We start from the raw sequence: 21412 nt of genomic DNA on the forward strand, positions 1-21412 counted from the left end.
TCTGTAAAATGGGGCTGGCTAAACAAGGTGACAGGCATACAGTGTTTAGAGCAGTGCCTGACAATGCCGTGTTAGTGGTACCATCACACAGAACAAGCCACCCATGCCGCGTTAGATCCGGTCTTGTGCAGAGAAGGGAGAAGGGAGCCAATCTGGGGGTACCAAGACGATGTTTAAAGAAAGAGGTCTCTCTTAACCCCACCGGGGAGAAACTGAGAACAGCTTCTTCCGGGGTCACTGTCGATGGGTTCCTGCAGGTGGGGGAACAGGCTCCTTGGTCACACAGGCTGGCCTTCAAGTTCCAACGCCTATGAACTACGAGTCCTTCAGCGAGACATTTCACTTCTCTGCACCTCATTGTCTGCATCTGTAAAATGGGGCCAATAATACCATTCACCTCACAGGGTTATGGAGAGATTACATGAGATCAGACATAATCAAACTGTTTACTGGTGCCTTGCCCGTGGTGAGTGCTCATTAAATTTTCACCTTGTTATTACTGTTATTTCATCAAGGGAGTGAGGGCTACACAGTGGATTCTAAATCCAAGCAGTGAAGCCAACAGGGAAACAGAGGAGGGGAGAAGGGCTAAAAGCTGGGGGCAGGGGCAGTGGAGTCAGTAACAGGAAAGGAGACCAGAAAATGGGAAGGGAAGATAGAAGGGTAAAGATGGGAGACTTGGAGCCAGAAAGAGAAAAGGGAATGACAGAGAGATGGGGGACAGGGAGAGATGGGGAGATGGGGGGATGGAGAGAGGGAGAGGAGAATGCTTGGTGTGGGTGGGGACCCCAGGTCAGGAGGACAAATGAATGGGGCCTCAGAGCAGGAGTTGGGGAAGTGGGAGGGGGAGAAGGGGCCTGTGGGGCATATCGAGGGGCAAGGGAAGTGAGGGAAAAAGAAAGAAGAAAAGTGATGGGAGTTCAGAATCTGGAAAAAGAGCTAGCTGAGCTGGTGCGGCCCGTTATGCAAAGGTGATTCCAGCCGCTGCTGTGCTGTGCTGCCCCCTCTCCTGCTCTCATTTTCAGCTTGGCTTCCCTCTGGCCTCCCTCTTGCACCCTCCTGCCATCTTCTACCTTCTCAGCCCCATGACCGTGGAGGTGGGGGGCGGGTAACATGGGAGGGCAAGGGGCCTGGGCTCTGCTCCCCAGGGGGTGAAGAGGGAAGGAAGGAAACAGTCCCTAAAGTAGAACAGAACCCAGGTCCTTGCCTTCTTCTGGCATCTTCCCCTTCATCAGTATGAATACAAGACAGCAGCCAAAAGAAATCCAAGAATGAAATAATAATAATAATAGCAGCTAAAACATTAGCAGTCTGCAGTTTACAAAATGTTTACAAGCCTCAAGTCTCCCAATACCCCTTGTGATGTAGGCAACATTACCCCCATTTATTACTATCATTATCATCAAGGAGTCTCCCATGCTTCCTACCTGCTAAGTGCTTCACTTGATCTAATCACTTCTCTTGACAACAAGCCTATTATCCCCATATTACAGATGACAAGCTGGGGGCTGGATCCTATGCTCCTATTCTGATCTCTCCCATCTCTGATCTCATCTCTGATCTCTCGCATCTCTGCTAGACCCTCTTTTCTATTCTCTCATCTCCTCTTGTCTTCCCTTGATTCCCCTCATCCAACAGGGCCGCCTCACTAAACTTCAACTTAGCTATCTGTTCACTCCCCACCCCCACAGGGACAGGCAGGAGCTGGTGTGACTACATGGAGCCTTTCGTGGTTGCGGAGGGGTCATGCCACCTGCAGGGAGCAACCTGAAAGAAATCACACGGCAGAGGAAGTGGACTAGGACAATGTCTTCAAAGATGCTGGTTTTCCCCACATTCCTCCCCCAAAGATCTGAACCATGTAAGACACAGATAAAACAGAACCATTAAAACACACGTGAAAGAAGAAGACAAGGTCAACAAGTTGGGGTGAGAGAATGTCCCCAGGAAAGCAAACCTAAGCAGGGAGAATTACTGAACATTGGAGTAGCTGAAATCTTCCTCGCCACCACCAAAACCCCTTTACCTGTTCATTGGTCATGGACCCAGCACCCACCGTATGCCACGCATCAGAGATGTGACTAACGCCAAGGTCATGGACTTTTCTCTTCACTCTACAAGAAGACCCCCTGGAGAAGGAAATGGCAGCCCACTCCAGTATTCTTGCCTGGAGAATTCCATGGAGAAAGGAGTCTGGTGGTTACAGTTCTTGGGGTGGCAAAGGGTCAGACACAACTGAGTGACTATCACTCACTCATCACTACAAGTTTCAGGAGGGTTTACCTGAGATGGGCTGGGTGCAGTTACTGTAGAAGGAAGAACTGACAGGACTCTGGGCTGAACGAATGAGCAGGAGAGCAGTGAGGACTATAAAGGTCGGAGGCCATGGGACACGGGGAGAAGGAAGGGCCCACACAACATTGTCCCCGGCTAGTGTGTCTCAGACTGGAGAGTGTCCCAGCCTGGGGTGTGTCTGTGGCAGCTTTAATTTCCTGCCCCAGGCCTCCCTGGGACAAGGCCCCTGTGTACCTGTCAATCCATTCACCTTGCACACGATGCTGTTGACGCCTGCTCCTGGCTACTTCTGCTCGTTAGCACATCAGCACAGGGATCATCAGGAACCGAAATAAATCAGATGAAAATAACATCCCACACTCTCCCACAGAAACAAAATCTGCCCTCCCTGTTGGCACAGTCTCTTGCCTGCAGGAAGGGTGAGCGCAAGTGAGAGTGGCAGAGGACAGGGCAGGCAGGCAGGGAGGAAGGAAGCGGATCCCTGTTGGGGAGAACCCCGGATCTGTTGGGGGGCACCCTCCCACAATCACAAAAGTGCTGTGCCTTCCCCAGCAGCCAGCAAAAAACAGGCCTGAAAAAAAAAATAGGGCCTACACCTGTATGTGACTATGGATGAGATATGTACGTGTGAAACCTAAAACCTGGTTCTCAGGAAGGCTGACACATAGACTGACCAGCACTAGAGGTACTGGGAATATGACCAGTTTAACACCTTAAAAAGCTTTCAGGGAGTGTGAGCAGCTAGTGGGGCTTCAGACTGAAGCCCAATCCTAGGCAGGTAAGTGTGTCCAAGCATTCACCAGCTCAGATCAAGCCATGCTCCACCCACTCAGCTGCCATGAAAAACTGGCCTCCTTTCCCCCTCCCTCTCTCTTTCTTGAAGCAGTTTGTCCTCATCAGGGACTCCTGGGTTAAAGAACCTGGAGTTAGGACAGAAGATCATAAAACTTCCCACATAACAAAATCTGCTCTTTCCCACAGTGGGAGAAAAAAAATCAACAACACCCCCAACTCTTCCCAAACCCAGGCATCACTCACCTCTAGAGCCTGACCAAGCCTCCAGTGAGTACAGAGATGGACAAGAAAACTCACAGAGATGGGTCCCTCCCCGGTAGGCCAGGTAAACCATAGGTGGCAAAGCCCTCCCTCCAAGCACCCCTTCCAATACTTGGACATCCCTTCCATGGCTCCCTAAGGCATACAGAATAAATCTGCCTTCATGCCAAAGCACTGATTCCTCAGAATGACATCTAGAGCCCTCCTTAATACAGACCCATACTGAGCTCCTCTAATTTCTCCTTCCTCCATCACCCTCCTCTCCCCAGCTGCTGATCCCCATATGTGTCAAGGAGCATGTTCTGAACCATCCTGCTTCCAGCTGATTGCCTGGAATGCCCTCTCTACCACTTCCCGGGGCTCCCATATGCTCATCAAAGCTCTCCCCATCCTCCTCCAAAGCCAAATGCAAACCCACCTTTCATTCATGCTTATTGTCTCCCTTTTCACAAGACCAACTTCCGGGCTATCCTTCACTCGTTCACGTTGAGAGGCAGTTTGGGGAATGTTCATGGAATTGGGTGAAGACTCCAAACCTGTTCTGGGACTCCCAGTGGTCTCAGAACTAAGTGGGCAATCTGTGACGCAGAGGTGGCAGGTGTCTCCAGAGCACCTTTACCCCATCGGGACTGGACCCTGGGGAAACGAGGCTGCTGCTGAGGGAGACGCTACAGGTGCTTCTAGGCTTCCTGCAACTGTTGGGAATGGTACTTCTGAGGGGCTCTAGGGGCTGTTAGACCAATGGTGGTGGTGGGCTTCCTTTCTTCCTCTGACTCCTCTCTCTGTCATTCTCTCAGTTTCTCTCAATCATCATAATTCTCTTTTTTCATTAGGCAGGGGCTTCCTTCTGCCTGAGAGACACCTCCCCTTAGAGCTTTGCTTCTCAAAATGTGACCCAAGGTGGGACTTCCCTGGTGGTCCAGTGGTTAAGAATTCACCTTCCATTGCAAGGGGTGCGAGTTCAATCCCTGGTCAGGGAGCTAACATCCCACATACCTTGCAGCCAAAAAAACAAAAGCAATATTGTAATAAATTCAATAAAAACTTTAAAAAATGGTCTAGATTAAAAAAAAAATCTTAAAAAAAAAAAATGTGATCCGAGAACCTGCAGCATCAGCATCCCTGAAAACGTGCTAGAAATGCAAACTCTCAGGCCCCAGACTGGCCCCGGCCAATCCAGTCCTCCAGTTTAACAAGATCCCCAGGTGGTTTGTATCCACATTAAAGTTTGAAAGAACCAGAAAAGCTAGGCTCAGGGCCCAACAGGGAGGCTGAATGCCTCAGATATTCATTCATTCATTTATCCTTTCAATAAATATTTAATAAGCACCTACTGGGTGCAAAGTGCCGTGCTAGGCCCTGGGGGAGGACACGGTGACTGACTCAGCTCTGGGTGCACAGGCTGCAGAGGGTGAGGCCAGCTCCTGGCATGGGGGAGGGGGAGGGAGGGACGGAGGTGGGAGGGGCAGGCAGCGGACTGGGTCAGGAACAAGGCGGGTGCATTCGACTGGAGACTCCCAAGACCCTGACACTGGTAAGGGATCTCTCCTACCTCTCAATATGGAGGATCAGTCAGCGAGATGGAAAGGAAGCAGCAATGAGAACAAGGGAGAAAGCTGAGCTGGTAGAAACGGAAGATGGAAATGAGGAAAAGTGAGTCCACAACAGACTCTCAGAACTACCCTCGCTGCTCATCCCAGAGACACACTCGGCCTCACTTCCCAAGCTCCCCATTGAGTGCCCCCTCCAGGACGCGCCCCACCCCACCTCCAGGCAGATGGCCTCCCACAACAGGAGTACCCAGTGCCCGCAGGAATGGAGGACAGCTTCAGCTCTCCGGCACCCCCCAACTCTGGGGGCTGAGAGGAGAGGAGATAGGTCACACCTGGAGGAAAGTGGCCCTGGCCGGGGGAAATTGCCAACCCACTCCAGTATTCTTGCCTGGAGAATCCCAGGGACAGGGGAGCCTGGTGGGCTGCCGTCTGTGGGGTCGCACAGAGTCAGATACAACTGAAGCGACTTAGCAGCAGCAGGGATAGCAAGAAGCACACAGATGCGGGGCGGGGGCGGGGGGGGCGGTGTAGCTTCAGATGAAAGGGACCAGAGTGTGGAGAATGAACTGTAGGGAGGCCAGCTGGGGAGCTGCTGTGCTCAGCAGTGCAGGCAAGACTAGTCTCAGCTAGGACTGTACAAGTGGAGATGGCGAGTCGTGGTCAGATTTGGAATATATCTGGATGATAAGGCTGATAGAACTTGCATACGGATTGGGGATGAGAGGTGAGGGAAAGAGAGTTAATGAAGATGACTGACTCCTGGGTCTGGGACCTAAGCTACCTGCTAGATTAGCATAATCCAAGGTGATCTGGGGAAGGTTCTGGAAGAAAGGTTTGGAGCAAGCTTTGGAGGGAAGGAAAGACCTAGGACCTCAACTGGGGAGAAGAGAGTCCATGTTGGGAAGTCATAAGGAATGAGAGTGAAGAGATGGGAAGGAAGGGGGAAACCATTCAGGGGTCCTTAGTTCAAGTTTCCTGAGGGCAAGAATAGAATCATCTGTGTCCCCTAGGGTCCTTCATTGCTATTCTGCACATGGTAGGTTTAATCAGGTACTCCATAAACATTTGTTGCTTATTGAGAAGTGACCCAAAAGGCAGGGTAGGGTGGTATAAAGAGCACTCAACTGTGTCTTGGCAACCCTGCCCACATACTGCCAGAGGGACCTTGGGCAAGTCACTGTCTCTCAGGGCCTCGGATCTTCAGGTCCTTTCTTGCCCCAATCCTCTTTCCTTGACTCTAAGATTAGGATGTTAAACTTCGGGAGGCACTGTAGGTTCTCGAGCAGAGGTAGTAAGAAATGGGCAGTCTGGAGGGAATGAAGCCGAGGCCCAGAGAGCGGGTCAGCATCATCTAGATGCGGGTCAGTGAGGGTCTGCCCACTCCCAGGGTGGCTGGGAGTGAAGAAGGATCCAGCCAGGAGCCCCCCACATCTCATGCCCAAATTTTCTTTGCTGCGATGTCTCAGCATTTGGGGGGAGTTTCTACAACTGCACAGCTTCTCAATATTGGAATGCTTAGACTCAGTCATTGGATGTCCTTTATTCTCTTTCTGTTCTCACTCCTTGAAAGTGAAAGCGAAGTCGCTCAGTCGTGTCCAACTCCTTGTAACCCCGTGGACTGCAGCCCACCAGGCTCCTCCGTCCATGGGATTCTCCAGGCAAGAATAGTGGAGTGGGTTGCCATTTCCTTCTCCAGGGGATCTTCCCGACCCAGGGATTGAACCCAGGTCTCCCACATTGCAGGCAGACGCTTTAACCTCTGACCCATCAGGGAAGGGGATCTTAATGTCATTGAGGACCCAAATTTTATATCTCCAGCCTGGACTTCACATCAAACCCAGATCTGTATGTCACTCAGCCCATCATACACTCCTACGTGGTTGCTTAATAGGCATTCCAAACTTACCACGCTAAAGGACTTCCCTGGTGGTCCAGTGGTTAAGAATCTGCCTTCTAATGTAGAGGATATGGGTTCGATCCGGGGTGAGGAAACTAAGATCCTGCACCCAGTAGGGTAACTAAGCCCTGGAGCTGGTGCAATGAAAGATCCGACGTGCTGCAACAAAGATCCTATGTGCCATAACTAAGACCCGAAGCAGCCAGATAAATATTTTTTTAAAACTCTAACATGTCAAAGACTGATGCCTCCCCAAAACCAGCTTCCTCCTGCAGTACTCCCCAAGTCAACTCTTGGCAACTCCAGTGGTTCTGGTCACTCAGGTCAAACCCCTTGGTCTCATCCTGACTCCACTCCTTCCCTCACACCCTCCACCAGGTCCATCCGCAGATTCCTGGGCTCTCTGCAAAGTATATTCAGAATCTGACCATTTGTCATCACCACTGCACCTTCCTAGTCCAGGCCGCCGTTGTCTCTTACCTGGTACTGCAATGGGCTCCTGCCTGGTCCCCGCACGTCTCCCCTTGTTTTCTCAATTGAGTCTCAACACAACAGTAAGCATTTTCTATAACAATACAAGGCGGATCATGTCACTTGCCTGCTCAAAACCCTCCAGTGACTCTCCATCTTACTCAGCACTAAAGCCAAAGCCTCACGGTGACTTATTTATCCCCATGTGATCAGGTCCCCATTACCTTGCAGACCCACCATTCACCCTCTCCCTGACGCGCTCTCTCCAGCTGTATCAGCCTCGTTGCTGTTCCTCCAACAGCAGACACGCTCACATCAGGGCCTTTGCCCTTGCTGTTCTCTTTGTCGGAATGCTCTTCCCCCAGAAATCTGCATGGCCCCATAGCATCTGGTAAACGGCAGGCTCCATATGCTGAGGGGCCTGAGCAGGGATGAGACAGGGAATGAGGAGGAAGAGGAGGTGCTAATGGAGTCTGGTCCCACATAAGAAACAAAATGGCTCGTCTTGCTTTCTCTCTCCTCCTCCTCATGAGGGACTTGCTCCATCCTAGTTCCTTAGGAAGGGCCCCACTCTCCCTCCCACCCTCCGAGAGCCTCAAGCGCACATCCCTCCAGGACTCCGTGGGCCTCCTGAACAGGAAACACCTCACTTGTGTGACACTGAATAAGAGGGCCCTCTCTGCTCGGCTCCAGGGGACCGGTGGGGAAGAACTGGTCTCCTCCAGTCATTCGTGCAGGAACCTCATCTTCACCACTGTCCAGCGGGGCCTGAGCGGGTGAAGTCCATCACCCTTCCCCGCTTCTCAGTCTGGCCTTTCTTTTCCTCCTCAGCCCTGCCTTGCTGCTCCCAAGCATCAGGCCCCCCCTGGCCCACACTGGAGGCAGGCTGAGGAGTGAAGGCTGGTGTTCCTCAGCCTGCCTCCAGTGTGGGAGGCCTCGGAGTGGTCGGGGGACGGCTTTGGGTGTGGGAGGCCACCAGAGAGGCAAGGAAACAAGCGATACAGAAGCGGTGCTGAGATGGTGATCCAGAGGGAACCAAGAGAGCATCGGCCTGAAAACGGGGGTCACACTCCGGGGCAAAAAAGAGGAGAGAAGCGAGAGCTGACAGATGGCAGGAGCTGGAGACAGGGAGTGCGAGAGACAGTCTCACCTCCCCCAGGGACAGAGGGACGGACAGAGAGACACACCAGAGGAAGGAGACTGAAAGACCAAGCCCGCCCGGGAGCAGGGGACGGCGGCCGAGACTACCCAAAGAGATGTAGAGAGGCACGGACAGACCAGAAGGCCGCAAAGAAAGCGAGGGACAAAAAAGAGCAGAGGCGGGAGTGGCGGGAAGCGGCGGGCGCGGGGCGGGCGCAGCGGAGCGGGCGCGGGCGCCGGGAGCCGGCTCGTAAAAGCCGCGCCGAGCGGGGAAATTGCCGCCAGAATCGCTGAGCTCCACAAAACGCCGCCCGCGCGGCCCGCCGCCGCGCCCGCTCCAATCTCCAGCCTCATCGCCGCGCGGGCTGGTTATGCATTTAAATGTTATTTAATTGGATTGCGGAGGAGCTGGGGGCCAGAGCGGCCCCCGCCCCCTCCCCGCACGCGCCGCGCGCCTGGGCGGCTGCCTCCTCCACAAATCTGTTTTCCGAGTCACAGATTGCAGCGCACCCCCTCCCTACCCGCTCCACCACCCCGACGACTCCCCTCCGCGTCTGGGCTCCTTCTTCTGTTCCCTCCTCCCAAACGGAGCCAGAGGACACTCGGAAAGACACAAGTCCTCTGAAGATGCGTGAAAACGCAGGGGCTACACAGAAATACTCCAGACGTACAGGGACCTACCGGCAGCAAAAATGGGTCACAGTGAATGACACGAGTGTCCATCTGGGAGATTTTTCAAAATGCAGAGACAAAAAAGATCCCCATGGATCACAAAAGTACACAAATCCATGTAATAAACCTGAGACCCACACTCTATAGGGAACACATCACCCTACCCCTTGGAATGGTTGTCACAAAGTGACACCACCATACAAGCGGCAAGATCATGCTAACTCAGTGTGAACTCTCATAGACCTTCCTAAAGCCTGAATATTCATTGGAAGGACTGATGCTGAAGCTGAAGCTCCAATACTTTGACCACCTGATGCAAAGAGCTGACTCACTGGAAAAAACTCTGATGCTGGGAAAGACTGAGGGCAGGACGAGAAGACAGCGACAGAGGATGAGATGGTTGGATGGCATCACCGACTCAGTGGACATGAGTTTGAGCAAACTCTGGGAGATAATGAAGGACAAGGAAGCCTGGTGTGCTGCAGTCCATGGGGTCACAAAGAGCCCAACATGACTTAGCTACTGAACACGACAAAGCCAGGTAAGGAGTAAAACACACATTCACTCTCAGAGCAGCCATCACACCCCAATAGCTAGCTCATTGGTGATGCCTTTCTGGTGCTGGAAGGCAAACCTTTCCTTCAAAGACATCCTGTTCCTCTCCCAGTTCACAGCAGAAAGCATCATCAGATGAGGTTCTGAGAGGCAACTGCATCAGTCAAGTTTCTTAAAACTGAACAAACAAAACTGAATCAAAATCACAACAGGTGAATACTGGAAAGGCCTTCCTCAGAAGACAGAAAGTTCAAGATCTCAAGCGGTGAGACTGGGCTTCTCCCCGATCAACTGCAATGAGACGCATTCTGCAGCCAGGACTAGGAGTCAGCACCATCAAGGTAGATGGAAGGACAGAATGACCCGCTGAGGCATGTCCCCCACACACTCCCCGGAAATTGCTGGCCTGAAATGATCCGGGTCAAGTCGCTTCAATTAATGAAAATGGAAATGACAAGCTGGCTTGGCGAAGGCCACCACGGAGGACTATTCTGGGCTCTCAGCCACTCCCTCTGCCAACCGGGCCTAGAGACTGACATCAGACTGAGATCCTCAAGAAGGAATTAGGGGCGGAAGAACAGGCAAGAAGATGTACAGGAAAATCCCATTGCAGTTGTTTTGTTTTTGACAGAATGAGGACCAAGATAAGGAGAGAGAAAAAGGGGGAGAGAAAGTTTCCCCAAATACATTAAATACATTATAATTCAACCTTGACCGGTAAGCTTGGGCTGGGGCCAGGCGTGGCATTAAGACCTCTGAAGAAGAAAGCAATTTAGCCTCCCCCAAAGCAATTTATTTCTGTATCAACTGATGGTCATACCTGGGAAGTTTATCCATGTGTCTAACGTCAATGTCTCATGCTCCAATTGAAATTATTTCCTTCTTTGGGGCATTAGGAAAAAATAGAAAACTGCTGGCCTACATCCTCCCAAAGAGGAATATTCGGAGAATTAAGACCTAGTCTGGGCTGGGCCTTAGTCTCTATTCCTCCCCTCCATTCCACTCATCTTTGCCTAGTGTATGCCCAGGCTGTTTCTGACCTTTTTTGTTTTAGCACCTGGACACCCCCTAAAACACCTACTGCTGTTTTCCATCCTAGAGATTCATGGAACAAGAGATGAAAAAGGAAGCCCCCTTTCCCATCTCCCATAGGGCCAAGCCCAACCCCTGGTTCCAGCCAATCCTGGCCCGGAGTTCATCCTTGCAGGTGGGGCTGGGAATTCTTGGGGCAATCTGACACCATGGTCCCCTTTTTCGAACACCCACTCCATGGAGGTGGCCAAACCCGGCAGGTGATGGGAGAACTCCCCAATCACCACCCTATCCCACTGGCATACAACCTCTTGCGCACATGGAGAGCTGATCCCTTCCTCAGTCCATGTGCCCAGGGTGCTGTGTTTAGAACTTGCTCACAACACCTTTTCCGCTTGATTTATACTATAATATATGCTTGTGTCTCCTAGCGTCCGACAGTGAGCAACGTGAGGGCAAAGAACCATCTAATTCACCTCTGTCACCCCCTGCGGTACCTGGTGTAGGGAAAAGCACACAGGGGACATCAATAAATGTTTGTCAAATTGGGAAAGTGAAGGACCACACAGCAGTCAGACACGACTCAGTCTTCCTTTAAGCCATCCTGTTTCAGTAAGGGGAAAAGAAAAAGAGGAAAAGTCTCTTTCCTCCCAACACATTCCATCCTGCAGAGTCTCAGAAGCACCCCTACCCAAAGCCCAGTTTGGTTTCTATCCAGTTGAATATGTGTACTTGTGTGCATGTGTGTGCACATGCATACATGTTGGGGTGGGACTTAGAAGACCCAATCACTCCTCTGAACCAGAACTGGATCACCATCACTGGGCAAAAAACAACAAACTCTGAATACTTATGTTAAGTGGATGGACACTCTGGGGTAGATCTCCAAACCCAGATTTGAGCACGGCTTGTACATTCATCCTGGACACCTACTGTGCACCAAGTGTAGGGTTATGTATGACAAAAGGAATATGAGACCCTCTCCTTGCCTCCAGGACCCCGAGTGCAATCCTGCCTTCACCTTGGCTGCATGTCCACAGCACAAAGAGAAAACCAGATACGAGGCTGTACTTCAGACCTCCTTAACCAACATCTCTTAAAGTGGAGCGGGGACACTTTCCTTTTTTAACACCTCTACATGTGAACCAATTCCACAGTTCTATCCAATAGAACTTTCCACGATGATGGAAAGTTCTGTGTCTGCATCATCCAGTCAGTAGCCTCTAGCCATGTGTGGCTCTTGAGCACCTGCAATATGACAAGTGACTGAACAGTTGAATTTTTCACTTGGCTTCATTTTAATTAAATAACCATGCATGGCTAGTGGCCAGCGTATCAGACTGCAAAACTCTTGATGATCTCACGTCACTTCAATTTGGCTTTAAAATACTTTTCACAACATTGGTTTTTATCTTTGGCTGCACCATGCAGTTGGTAGGATCTTAGTTCCCTGACCAGGAATCACACCCAGGCCCCAGCAGTGAAAACGCCAAGTGCTAACCCCTGGACTACCAGGGAACTCCCTTACAATATTGTTTTGTAGCAGCTGACATCACCATTCCCTTTGGCCCAGGAGAAAATAATGAGATTCCCCTCCCTAAGGACACTCTCATTTGTACTGAAGAACCTGCTCTAGGATGGATGGGGAGTAGGGGCCAGTCTGGTGGGTTAAGGCCCATTGGCCAGCTAAACCACCACACCAGCCTCCATCCCCAGACTGGAGGAAAGGCAATGAGCACCCATTTGTTAGTGGTTGACATGAGCTGGGGAAGAAAAAGGAGTGACATTTCTGTTATGGACTGAATTGTGACTCCCCCAATTCCTATGTTGAAGCCCTAATCCCCAAGTGACTTGGAGAGATACCTGGAGATAGAGCCTCAAAGAGGCAATTAAGTGAGGTCATAAGGGTGGGTGGGATCCAATGTGACAGGTGTCCCTTCTAAGAAGAGAGATTACGAGGGAAGTGTGACAGAGAAAAGATCACAGGAGGACACAGCGGGGAGGCATGCCCAGGAGAGAGGCCTCAGGAGCAACCAAATCTGCTGACATCTGCATCTTGGATTTCCAGGCTCCAACACCGTAAGAAAATAAAGTCCCCCAGTCTGTGGTATTTTGTTATGGCAGCCCTAGCAGACTAACATGGTGCCCTTGGAGAAAGGGAGGCCCAGGACTTTTTCAGGCCCGGGGACCTATTCAGCCCCTCCCTAAAGAGATGCACCCCTAGAACTGAGGGCACCACCACCACTAGAAGCCAGATGCAGCAGTGACTCTGCCACACCTAAGTCTTCAAGTCGCCTTGGTCACTGCCACTCAAGGGCCTTTACACACTGCCCAACCCTACCCCTGCCCCCTCATGATTCTCACCCCAACGCTAGGCTTTCACACTTAGCAACCCTATCGCCCCAGACATCTTCCTGCAAAGGAATTCCCCCCCTTCCCATTCCTGATCCCACTCACCTACACTGCCTCCTGTACTGGCCAGCCCCTCCCTCCGCCATCTGGCGGCTGTTTTCCATGCATGTGTTCTCTTACCTCACTTCCTTCACTGGACTGCAAATTCTCGAAGATTAGTCTAGCATTCAAGACCTTTCACAAGCGGGCCCCAACTTACTCTACTTGTTCTCCCAGCTGAGCCAAGTCAATATGAATCTATTTGCCAGCCCATGAACCTAAGAGTGCTCTTCTCTAAGCTCTCCGAAACTGTCCCAGTCTCTAAAGCCACCTGAAATGCCACCTCCTCCAGACAGCTCTCCCTGACTACCTTAGCTAAATATATAAGGCAACAATGGCTTCCATCTCCATGCAGTTACTTCAGTGCCTGACCCAGTGCTCTGCAACATGGGGCAATAACTACCTAGCACCATTGCACTGACAACAGAAAGAGGAAAGGAGCCTGAGGCACATGGGGGTGCAAAATTGTAATTAGTTTTAAAAATATTAATATGGCTGTGCTGGGTCTTAGTTGCAGCATGTGGGATCTAGTCCCCTGGCCAGGGATTGAAACTGAGACCTCTTGTAATTCTGATGCCAACCACCTGCAGTTAGTCAGGTTTAAGGGTAAAGTGCCCAACAAGACTGCCCTCGCCGCAGATGTCAACTTCAGGTTCAGGGGTCATCAGGTCACCCGCACTGCTGACTGGCTATGAATTCAGGGGTTCCTACACTCCCCTCAGGCTCAATAATTTGCTAAAATGACACAGAACTCAGGAAGGCACTCCACATATTGTTACAGTTTTTATTATGAAGGATACAAATCAGAATGAGCCAAATGAAGACACATAATGCAAGATCTGGGAGGGTCCCAAAGTGACTTCACATCCCTTCTCCCTTGGAATCAGGACATACCACCCTCCTGACATATCCACGTGTTCACCAGTCAGGAAGTTCACCAAAGTCTCCCTGTCCAGAGTCTTTATAGGGTTTCATTATGAAGGCAGAACTGATTGAAATCATTAATCTCGTGATTGAGTTCAATCTCCAGCCCCGCCTCCCCTCCCTGGTGGTCAGGCTGGTATCACCTGTCTTGAAGTCCCCACCCTCAGATCACATGGTTGGTCTTCGGGGCATGGTCAGCCCTCCTGAGTCAAATTTCAGCAAAAGCTCATGTGTAGTCTGAGGGTCCCATCACAAATGACAAAACTCCTGGCGCTTGGGAAATGCTGAGGACCTAGAGGCTCCCTCTCAACAACCAAGAGTGGAGGCCACTCAATTTATTTATTATATAATGGGGAGGACACATATTAAAAATCTTGAGATCTGGAGATGGTCTATACCAGGAGCTAGAGTCCAGTCATGTGTTCCTTATTAAGGTGGTCTCTGCTCCTGACTGTATGCACTTTCCCAGCCCTTACTACAGGGGCAGACATGCGGCAGAGCTAAGAAATGAGTTAGCTGGAGACACCAGGCTCCCATCCACCTATCAAAGTGCCCCAAATAGCAAACTAACCACTCGACGGGCCTCTAACAGAGATCCTGCAGCTCTGGCAAGGTAATTAGAGACTTCATACCATTACCCAGCCACCCAAGAGAACCTTTTGCAAACAGGAAGAGGTAAGAGGGAAAATATAAACTACCACCTTCCAGCCCTGACGTGCAGGAGGGAAAAAAGGGCCAACACAAAAGGGTTTAGGAGCTTTTAATGCTTAGCCTGAAAAATCACAGGCTGGGTTTTCCATAAAGTCACTGGTCCATCTCTGGGGCAAGACCATGCCCGTCACTCAGGATACAGGTGGAGGCCCAGACCACCACCCCTCCCCTCACCCTGGTCTTCAGGGCAGAGGGGCTCGCTGTGTAGTGTAGTGCGTCCCCAGCCAGGAGGCAGAGAAGCCAGAAAAGGTGTAGTGAGCACCTGCGTGCCAGGCACTATGCAAGGCACTTTAAAGTGTTATCTCAGTTAATCCCCACACCAGCCCAGTGAGGCAGGGACCCCATTTTATAGATGAGGAAGGATCCTGAGGCTTGGAGAAGTCAATCCACTTGTCCAAAATCACAAAGTTCACAAGTCTCAGGGCTGGGATGGAAATCCAGGTCTTCTGGCCTTTCCCACGCTGCCACACAGAACTCCCCCTGACCCACCCTCAGCCTCTCATCAGAGATTCACTTTTAGCAACCACGACCCACGCTTTGTCCCAGTGCCTGTGGGGAGACAGGTGAGCTGCAGGAAGCCGTTCTAGGAGGACAGGTGGGGATCCTGGTGGGACCTTTTCTCTCAAACAGCAAATAGGACCTCAGAAGTCACTGTTGGGGTCTCTGCAGAAGAGAGGCTCCAGGGAAGCAGTGAGGTAGAGTGGCTCAACAGATGTTGGTTCTCTGTGGAGTTGGGTACCACAGACGGAAGGAAGGTGAAGTGAGCAGGAATCAGGTGGGCAAGCAGGAGCAATGTCAAAATGGCAGGTCCCCCAAACTGCGGAGCCCAGGGGGACCTTGTGGCTCCAGTCCAAGAGGTGTGTGGTCATCTGCCGGCCCAGAAGGACCCAGAGGCCTTGAACATGTCCTGTGCCAGCCACAGGGGTGCTCAACTGGTCAACAGCGGCAGCAGGCCCAGCTCGTTCAGTCTCTCCTTGGCCACCGCCTCCCAGCCCTTGTTGGCCTGTGGGCTGCGAGGGGAGGGGTGCAGGAGCCCCTCCACCTGGACCTCGGGCATCAAACTTGCCAGAGCCCGCCGCGCCCGCTGCTCAGCCACGCGGCCCACGCCCACCACCAGCCGCACCCCCAGCAGCTGCACCTGCCGGCACAGGGCCGCGTCACACACCCCCAGGAGCTGCTCGCGCTGCTTGGCCGGCAGCTCAGCGGGGGTGATGTTGCGCCCGCTGGGAGCCAGAAGGAGCAGCGGACACAGGTTGTGGACGAAACAGTGACGGAAGAAGACCTCGGGCTGTCCACAGAGGTTCCGGAAAAAGCCCCAGAACCGGGCTCCGCTCACCTCGGACTGAGGGCACTCCAGTCCCAGCACTGGTCGCTTGGGGTGCTCCTGGGGAGGGGTCCGCACAGGCCCCCCAAGGCCCAACCAGTCCCGGACTACACTCACTTCACCAAAGGGCACCTGTGAGGAGAGATACACGAGGGCTTCGAACTGGAGACCTGACGCCTGGGGTCTGGACCGAGCAACCCCTTTCCACCTTCCAGAAGGATCTGTCTCCCATTGCCCCCACCCCCACCCCAAGGCCGGAAACTAGGATTCCTGGCCCTTGTCTGAGCCTGTCTGTGTTTCTCCAGTTTTTCATGTGGTCTATGGTCCAGAAGAATCTATTTGTTTGCCTCTACCCCAACTAGCCTTTGGGACCAGCCACAATAAACATGAGGGGATATCTGGCCCGACACAGGGAGTGATGGGTAACAGGGGGACAGACAGATGGCCTGGGACAGAAAGGCGGCCAGGGTGAGAGGAGACACAAGGACAGGGCTGACCGCCGCTGCCTGGGTGCCCTCTCAGCCCCAAGTCTCGGGCTGTCATTTCCATTGATCATCATTGATCACCTTTCAGCCCCCAGTTGGGGTCAATAAAAGCGATTGAGCCTCCTGCCCTGAAGCCTCTTCCCCTCCCCCATCTGCCGAGCACCCCCACAGAGGGGCAGTCACTCATCCGGAGGTCTGAGAGGGAAGCAGGCAGGCCCTGCGGCCTGCTCTCTTCCAACCTCTCCTTGGCTAAGAAACAGAACCCGGGCTGCCAGAATGCCCTGCCTCTCTTCCCTGACCACCCCGTCAACCAGTCTCCCCTGAGGAGCCCTGGTCCCTCTCCTGACCCCAATAACACTCTAGGGAGAGGGGAGATCCGGCAACGCAAGGTAAGGATGGGGCTGGCGGAAGGAAGGGCTCTCAGAGGCAATTAGTGGACCGCTCACAAGGGAAACGGAACTACCATTAATGTGCTTGGTTAACTACAGGCAGCGAGGCCGGGAGAGTGTCTGAGACCACAGGAGCCAGGGTATGAGGATGGGGTTGGGGGGCGCACCCACACGTGTCCACCGTCATGCACATACTCCTCCACAGCACATGCAGCCAAGCGTCCGCCCTGGACCCTCCCACTCCACCCCACAAGCTCTTTACCCCCGTCTGGGCCATGCCAAAGGGTCCTGGGTTCATGCCCAAGAAGAGCACTTGCTTGGGGCCCTGGCAGTAGCGGGTCACGTAGCTGCGATGTGGCTCCCACGCGTATTCCACAGGGTTGTAGACGATGCCCACGAGCTCCGAAAACTGCAGTTGCCTCAGCTCATCATTAAGCCGAAGCTCTTCCTGCAGGAAGCCCTCGGCCAGGCTTCGAGGGGAGGGCTGGGGCTCCATCAGGGCACCTGCAGGCTGGAGGTGGGGCCCCGATGGGAAAGGCTGGGGCACAGCCATGCCACTGTCACCTGGAAAACAGATGGACAGAGGCCCCAACAGCCCCAGCTGTCGAGTGGGAGGGGTCCAGGCTGAGCAGGGCCCTTACTACCATTTCCTGGGCTCAGAAGAGACTGTGTCAGTTAGCCCTCAAGCTCTAGGCAGGTCTTCACTCAGCCCAGTTCCTGGTAATGAAGGGCCTTTCCTCTCCTGGATTCAAGTACTCTTCCTCTTCATAAATCACCCAGTGAGCACAGCCTGTAACCACCAGTCATCCCCCACTCCAAACCCCATTTCCACCAGGCATAGGTTTAGGGTCACTAGCTCCTAGGCCATGCCAAGGTTTTCAGTGAATATTTAGATGGCAAACTTTCAGCACTTTTACTGTCATCCTTAATAAAACAAGCCCATCCAGGATGGGCTGTGTTCTGGAAATCAACGTGCTGAAGGATGGGCTGCAGGTGCACAGCCATAGCACAGAGACTAATTACAGAGCTGATTTCAATAGATGCCAGGTGGTGAGCAACGCTCTGTGCCAGGTACCCCTCAATGATGCATATAACAACCGCACGAGGTGGGCATTACTGCTCCCATGTTACAGGTGAGAAAACTGAGGCTTAGCAAGATGAAGCAACTCGCTGAGGGTCACTCACTCAGCAAGTATGCAGCTGGAATCTGAACCAAACCATCTCACACAAGCCTTTGCTTTCCACCACCCACACCCATCTTGCTTGAGATGGTTTGATCAGCCACCTTGCTAATAATTCTAGAGCCCCCCCAACCCCAACCCAGCTTTTTGCTCACGTTGAAGAATCTTCAGTGGTGAGTGAGACAATTAGCAGACTCAGACTAGACTCCTACAAGCTATGTAACTACGGCCAGAGCTTCAGGTCTCCTCATCCAAATACTAAGAAAAATAATATCCACTTAAAAATACTGGAGACCCATGTGGTTCAGTGGTAAAGAATCTGCCTGCAATGCAGGAGACATGGTTTCAACCCCTGGGTCGGGAATATCCCTTGGAAGAGGAAATGGCAACCCACTCCAGTATTCTTGCCTGGAGAATCCCATGGATAGAGGAGCCTGGCGGGCTACGGTCCATGGGGTCACAAGAGTTGGACACGACTGGGCGACTAAACAGCAAAACTTAAAAATATTACTGTAACAAATGGAATAAGATGTGTAAATGGTGGTCGGGGGAGCAAAGTGGGAAACGGAAGAGGACAAGAAAGAGGGAATGGGGAAGAAGCAGAGGGAGCACCCCAGCTAGCTTTGTAACCCACAAAGGCCACTCCTTCCAATCTTCCTTCTCATCACTCCCAGGTGAACGCAGAGGCCCAAACCGATTGATCATTCCATTCACACTTTCAAAATGCCCTTCCTATCCAAAGTCCCAAAACCTAACACATGCTATTTTCACAAATTCATAGACTCCTTGAATGAAGCAGGACTGACTCCCCCATCCCCACACACACATTTGAGTCATACCTGCCCTTCCAGATGAAGCTCAAATTCTCCCTCTGGGAAAGCTGTCCCTCTTCAGGACACCGCAGCATTTGCTGTAGCTTCCCAGCCCTACCCAACCCAAGTAGGTCTGGAGTGGGGCTTGGGAATCTGTATTTAAACAAACTTCCTCAAGAGATTCCGATGACTGGTGATGGCTGAGAACCACTGCATGTCACCATGGTTAGTGGCATCTTCATGAATTCACACCTTGCCTCCTAGACTAGACTTGAGGCAGATCAGAGAGGAAGCCCTGTTTCATTTTCCTCCATATCTCCAAGGTCCCAGCTTTTATCTGACAGTTAACTGTGTCCATCTCATCTTTTTTCAATGCTGTTTAAAACTACCTTCTGGGAGTTCCGTGGTGGCCTAGTGGTTAGGATTCCTGCTGTGGACCGGGTTCAATCCCTGATTAGGGAACTGAGATCTTGCAAGCCACGCGGCGCAGCCAATATAAATAAGTGAAAACAAAACTACGTTCTACCAAAGAGCCTTTCCTGACAGACTCCTCTCCACTTCTACACCCTGAGTTGACTCAAGGCCCAGCTGCCCGTTTTGCACTCTGCTTGCTTCTGAGAGCTTGCCAGGCTCTGGGCACGTTTCCATCACATCTGGGCCTCCCACAGGGCAGGGATCATGGTTCTTCTCCCTCTCAACCCCATATGCAGGTCAAGAGTAACCTCTTCCCCCAGATGGGATCACAAGGTTGACACAACAGCTTGATCCATCAACCTGTTCTCTGACCCTAGCCCTGGAAAAGTGGGAAAGAGAGAGAAAAAAAAATCCTAACTATGCTCCAATATAATATAAAAATTTAAGAAGTCAGGGCTAAACTTAGGAAATCCTTCCCTAGACTGCTCTCAGAACTCTTTAACTGATCTGTCCGGGTGGCTACCCGGGCCAGCTAGACTCAAACAAAGGCTGAGAAGGGCGCTGTGGAGAACTCATTGTCTCCGGGGCCCTCCTTTGCATCTCCCCATACAGTGCCAACATTAGCAGACTGCCTGCTCCAAGTCTGGCATCTCTCTCAGGTCTTAAGGTTGAGCCTACCTTTAATCTTTAGGGACCCATCCTGAAGACAGCAAGGCCAGGGATACACCGAAGAGTGACAAGGCCTTATTTTCAATGTTCTAGAATTTCAAAGCCTGATCAGAAGGCAAGAGCTACAGGCTTATGTGTCAACTGACTCTAATTCTAGTCCCGGTTTCATCTCTAAGTTCTCTTAAGCAAGTCATTTAACTGTCTTCTCTGAGATGAAAATAAAAATTCCCATCCAACCTACCACCAGCTGTTAACTCATTCCCCCACCCCCTCCAATATTTATGAGTCTCTTACATGATAGGCATTGTGGTAGTCTTTTGGTGGGGAAGAAATCCAAAATGAAAAAAACGAATCATAAACGACTGTGACATGGCAGATAAACAACTGTAATACACTGTGACATACTGTGATTCCAGTTTTAATGCCCTGAACAAAACACCATGGAAGCCCAAAGGAGAAACCAGGAAGTTCTATGTAAAGTCACCCACGGACAGAGATCAAGAAATGTCTGTTTCTGAAATCACTGATAAATTACAGTGTCACATTAAGCACAAGTGGAGGGTGATCAACCGATAAGTCTGGCCACCTAGGCTCTCTGGCACTAAACTCAGTAAGGGCAGAAGGAATCCAAGACACTGTCCACTCCCGTGTCCTTTGGGGGCACTTTAGGAATCCACATGGACAATCAGCAAATCCTTAAAACCAATAATGATAACAATAATACTAATAGAGCATGGGCTCAGAAGTTCCCAACACTTCATCTCTCCTCCTAGTTCGAGGGGGCTGACAAGTAAGGATCCACAAGAAACTTCCACGTCCGCCCGCGGGCTCCGCCCGACGGGAAAGCCTCGTCTCAGCAGGTCTCCGGGGCGGTTCCATAGGCTCGGCTCTCTCTGAGCCGGGCGAGCCCCTGACAGAGAGAGGGGGCCCGAAACACAGACATTTCCACTCCCCACCTGTCACCTCCGGCTAGCCCGGGGAGCCCCTAGCCCGCCCCCCAGCGCCCCAGGTTCCCAGACTCCTACTTCCTCACCTGGTCCAGCGCCCCATCCGGTTTCCGGTTCCTTCCCCCACCCCCCCCGCCCCCGCCGGGCGCGGAGGACTGTGGGAGTTGTAGTCCACTTTGTTTAGGGAAAGAGATTGGCATAGCTGCGGCCACTTCCGCCGGAAATACTCAAATTCCAGGAAAGTGTGCTAAGTTCGCAATAAGTAACTCTGGGGGTTGTAGTTTATTCTTTACACCAGGGCTAAATCCAGACGACTTGAGAAGTGAGAAGCTAAGCTCTGAAAGGACCGTGAAGATCCTGGGCTCTAGCTGTAAAGGGCATCACCTCTCCAAAATTTCATACTCTTTTCCCAAAGGGATTGTGAATCTAGGAGC

General features: G+C 51.9%; 1 protein-coding gene across 2 annotated transcripts; it reads right to left on the minus strand.

The window, feature by feature from the left end:
- Positions 1-13892: 13892 nt before the first annotated feature.
- SMUG1 (single-strand-selective monofunctional uracil-DNA glycosylase 1) lies at positions 13893-21101 on the minus strand. Of its 2 annotated transcripts, none has more exons than XM_027543084.1 (3): positions 21065-21101; positions 17218-17519; positions 13893-16213 (listed from the first exon to the last, which is right to left on the minus strand). In XM_027543084.1, exons 2-3 carry the CDS (start codon positions 17506-17508, stop codon positions 15686-15688), a joined length of 819 nt encoding a protein of 272 aa, XP_027398885.1. In that variant the 5' UTR covers positions 17509-17519; positions 21065-21101; the 3' UTR covers positions 13893-15685. The 2 variants fall into 2 exon arrangements, with proteins under 2 accessions (XP_027398885.1, XP_027398884.1); XM_027543083.1 differs by having other exon boundaries at positions 18976-21083.
- Positions 21102-21412: the final 311 nt, after the last annotated feature.

This window comes from Bos indicus x Bos taurus, chromosome 5, assembly GCF_003369695.1.
Source record: "Bos indicus x Bos taurus breed Angus x Brahman F1 hybrid chromosome 5, Bos_hybrid_MaternalHap_v2.0, whole genome shotgun sequence".
Taxonomy (NCBI): domain Eukaryota; kingdom Metazoa; phylum Chordata; class Mammalia; order Artiodactyla; family Bovidae; genus Bos; species Bos indicus x Bos taurus.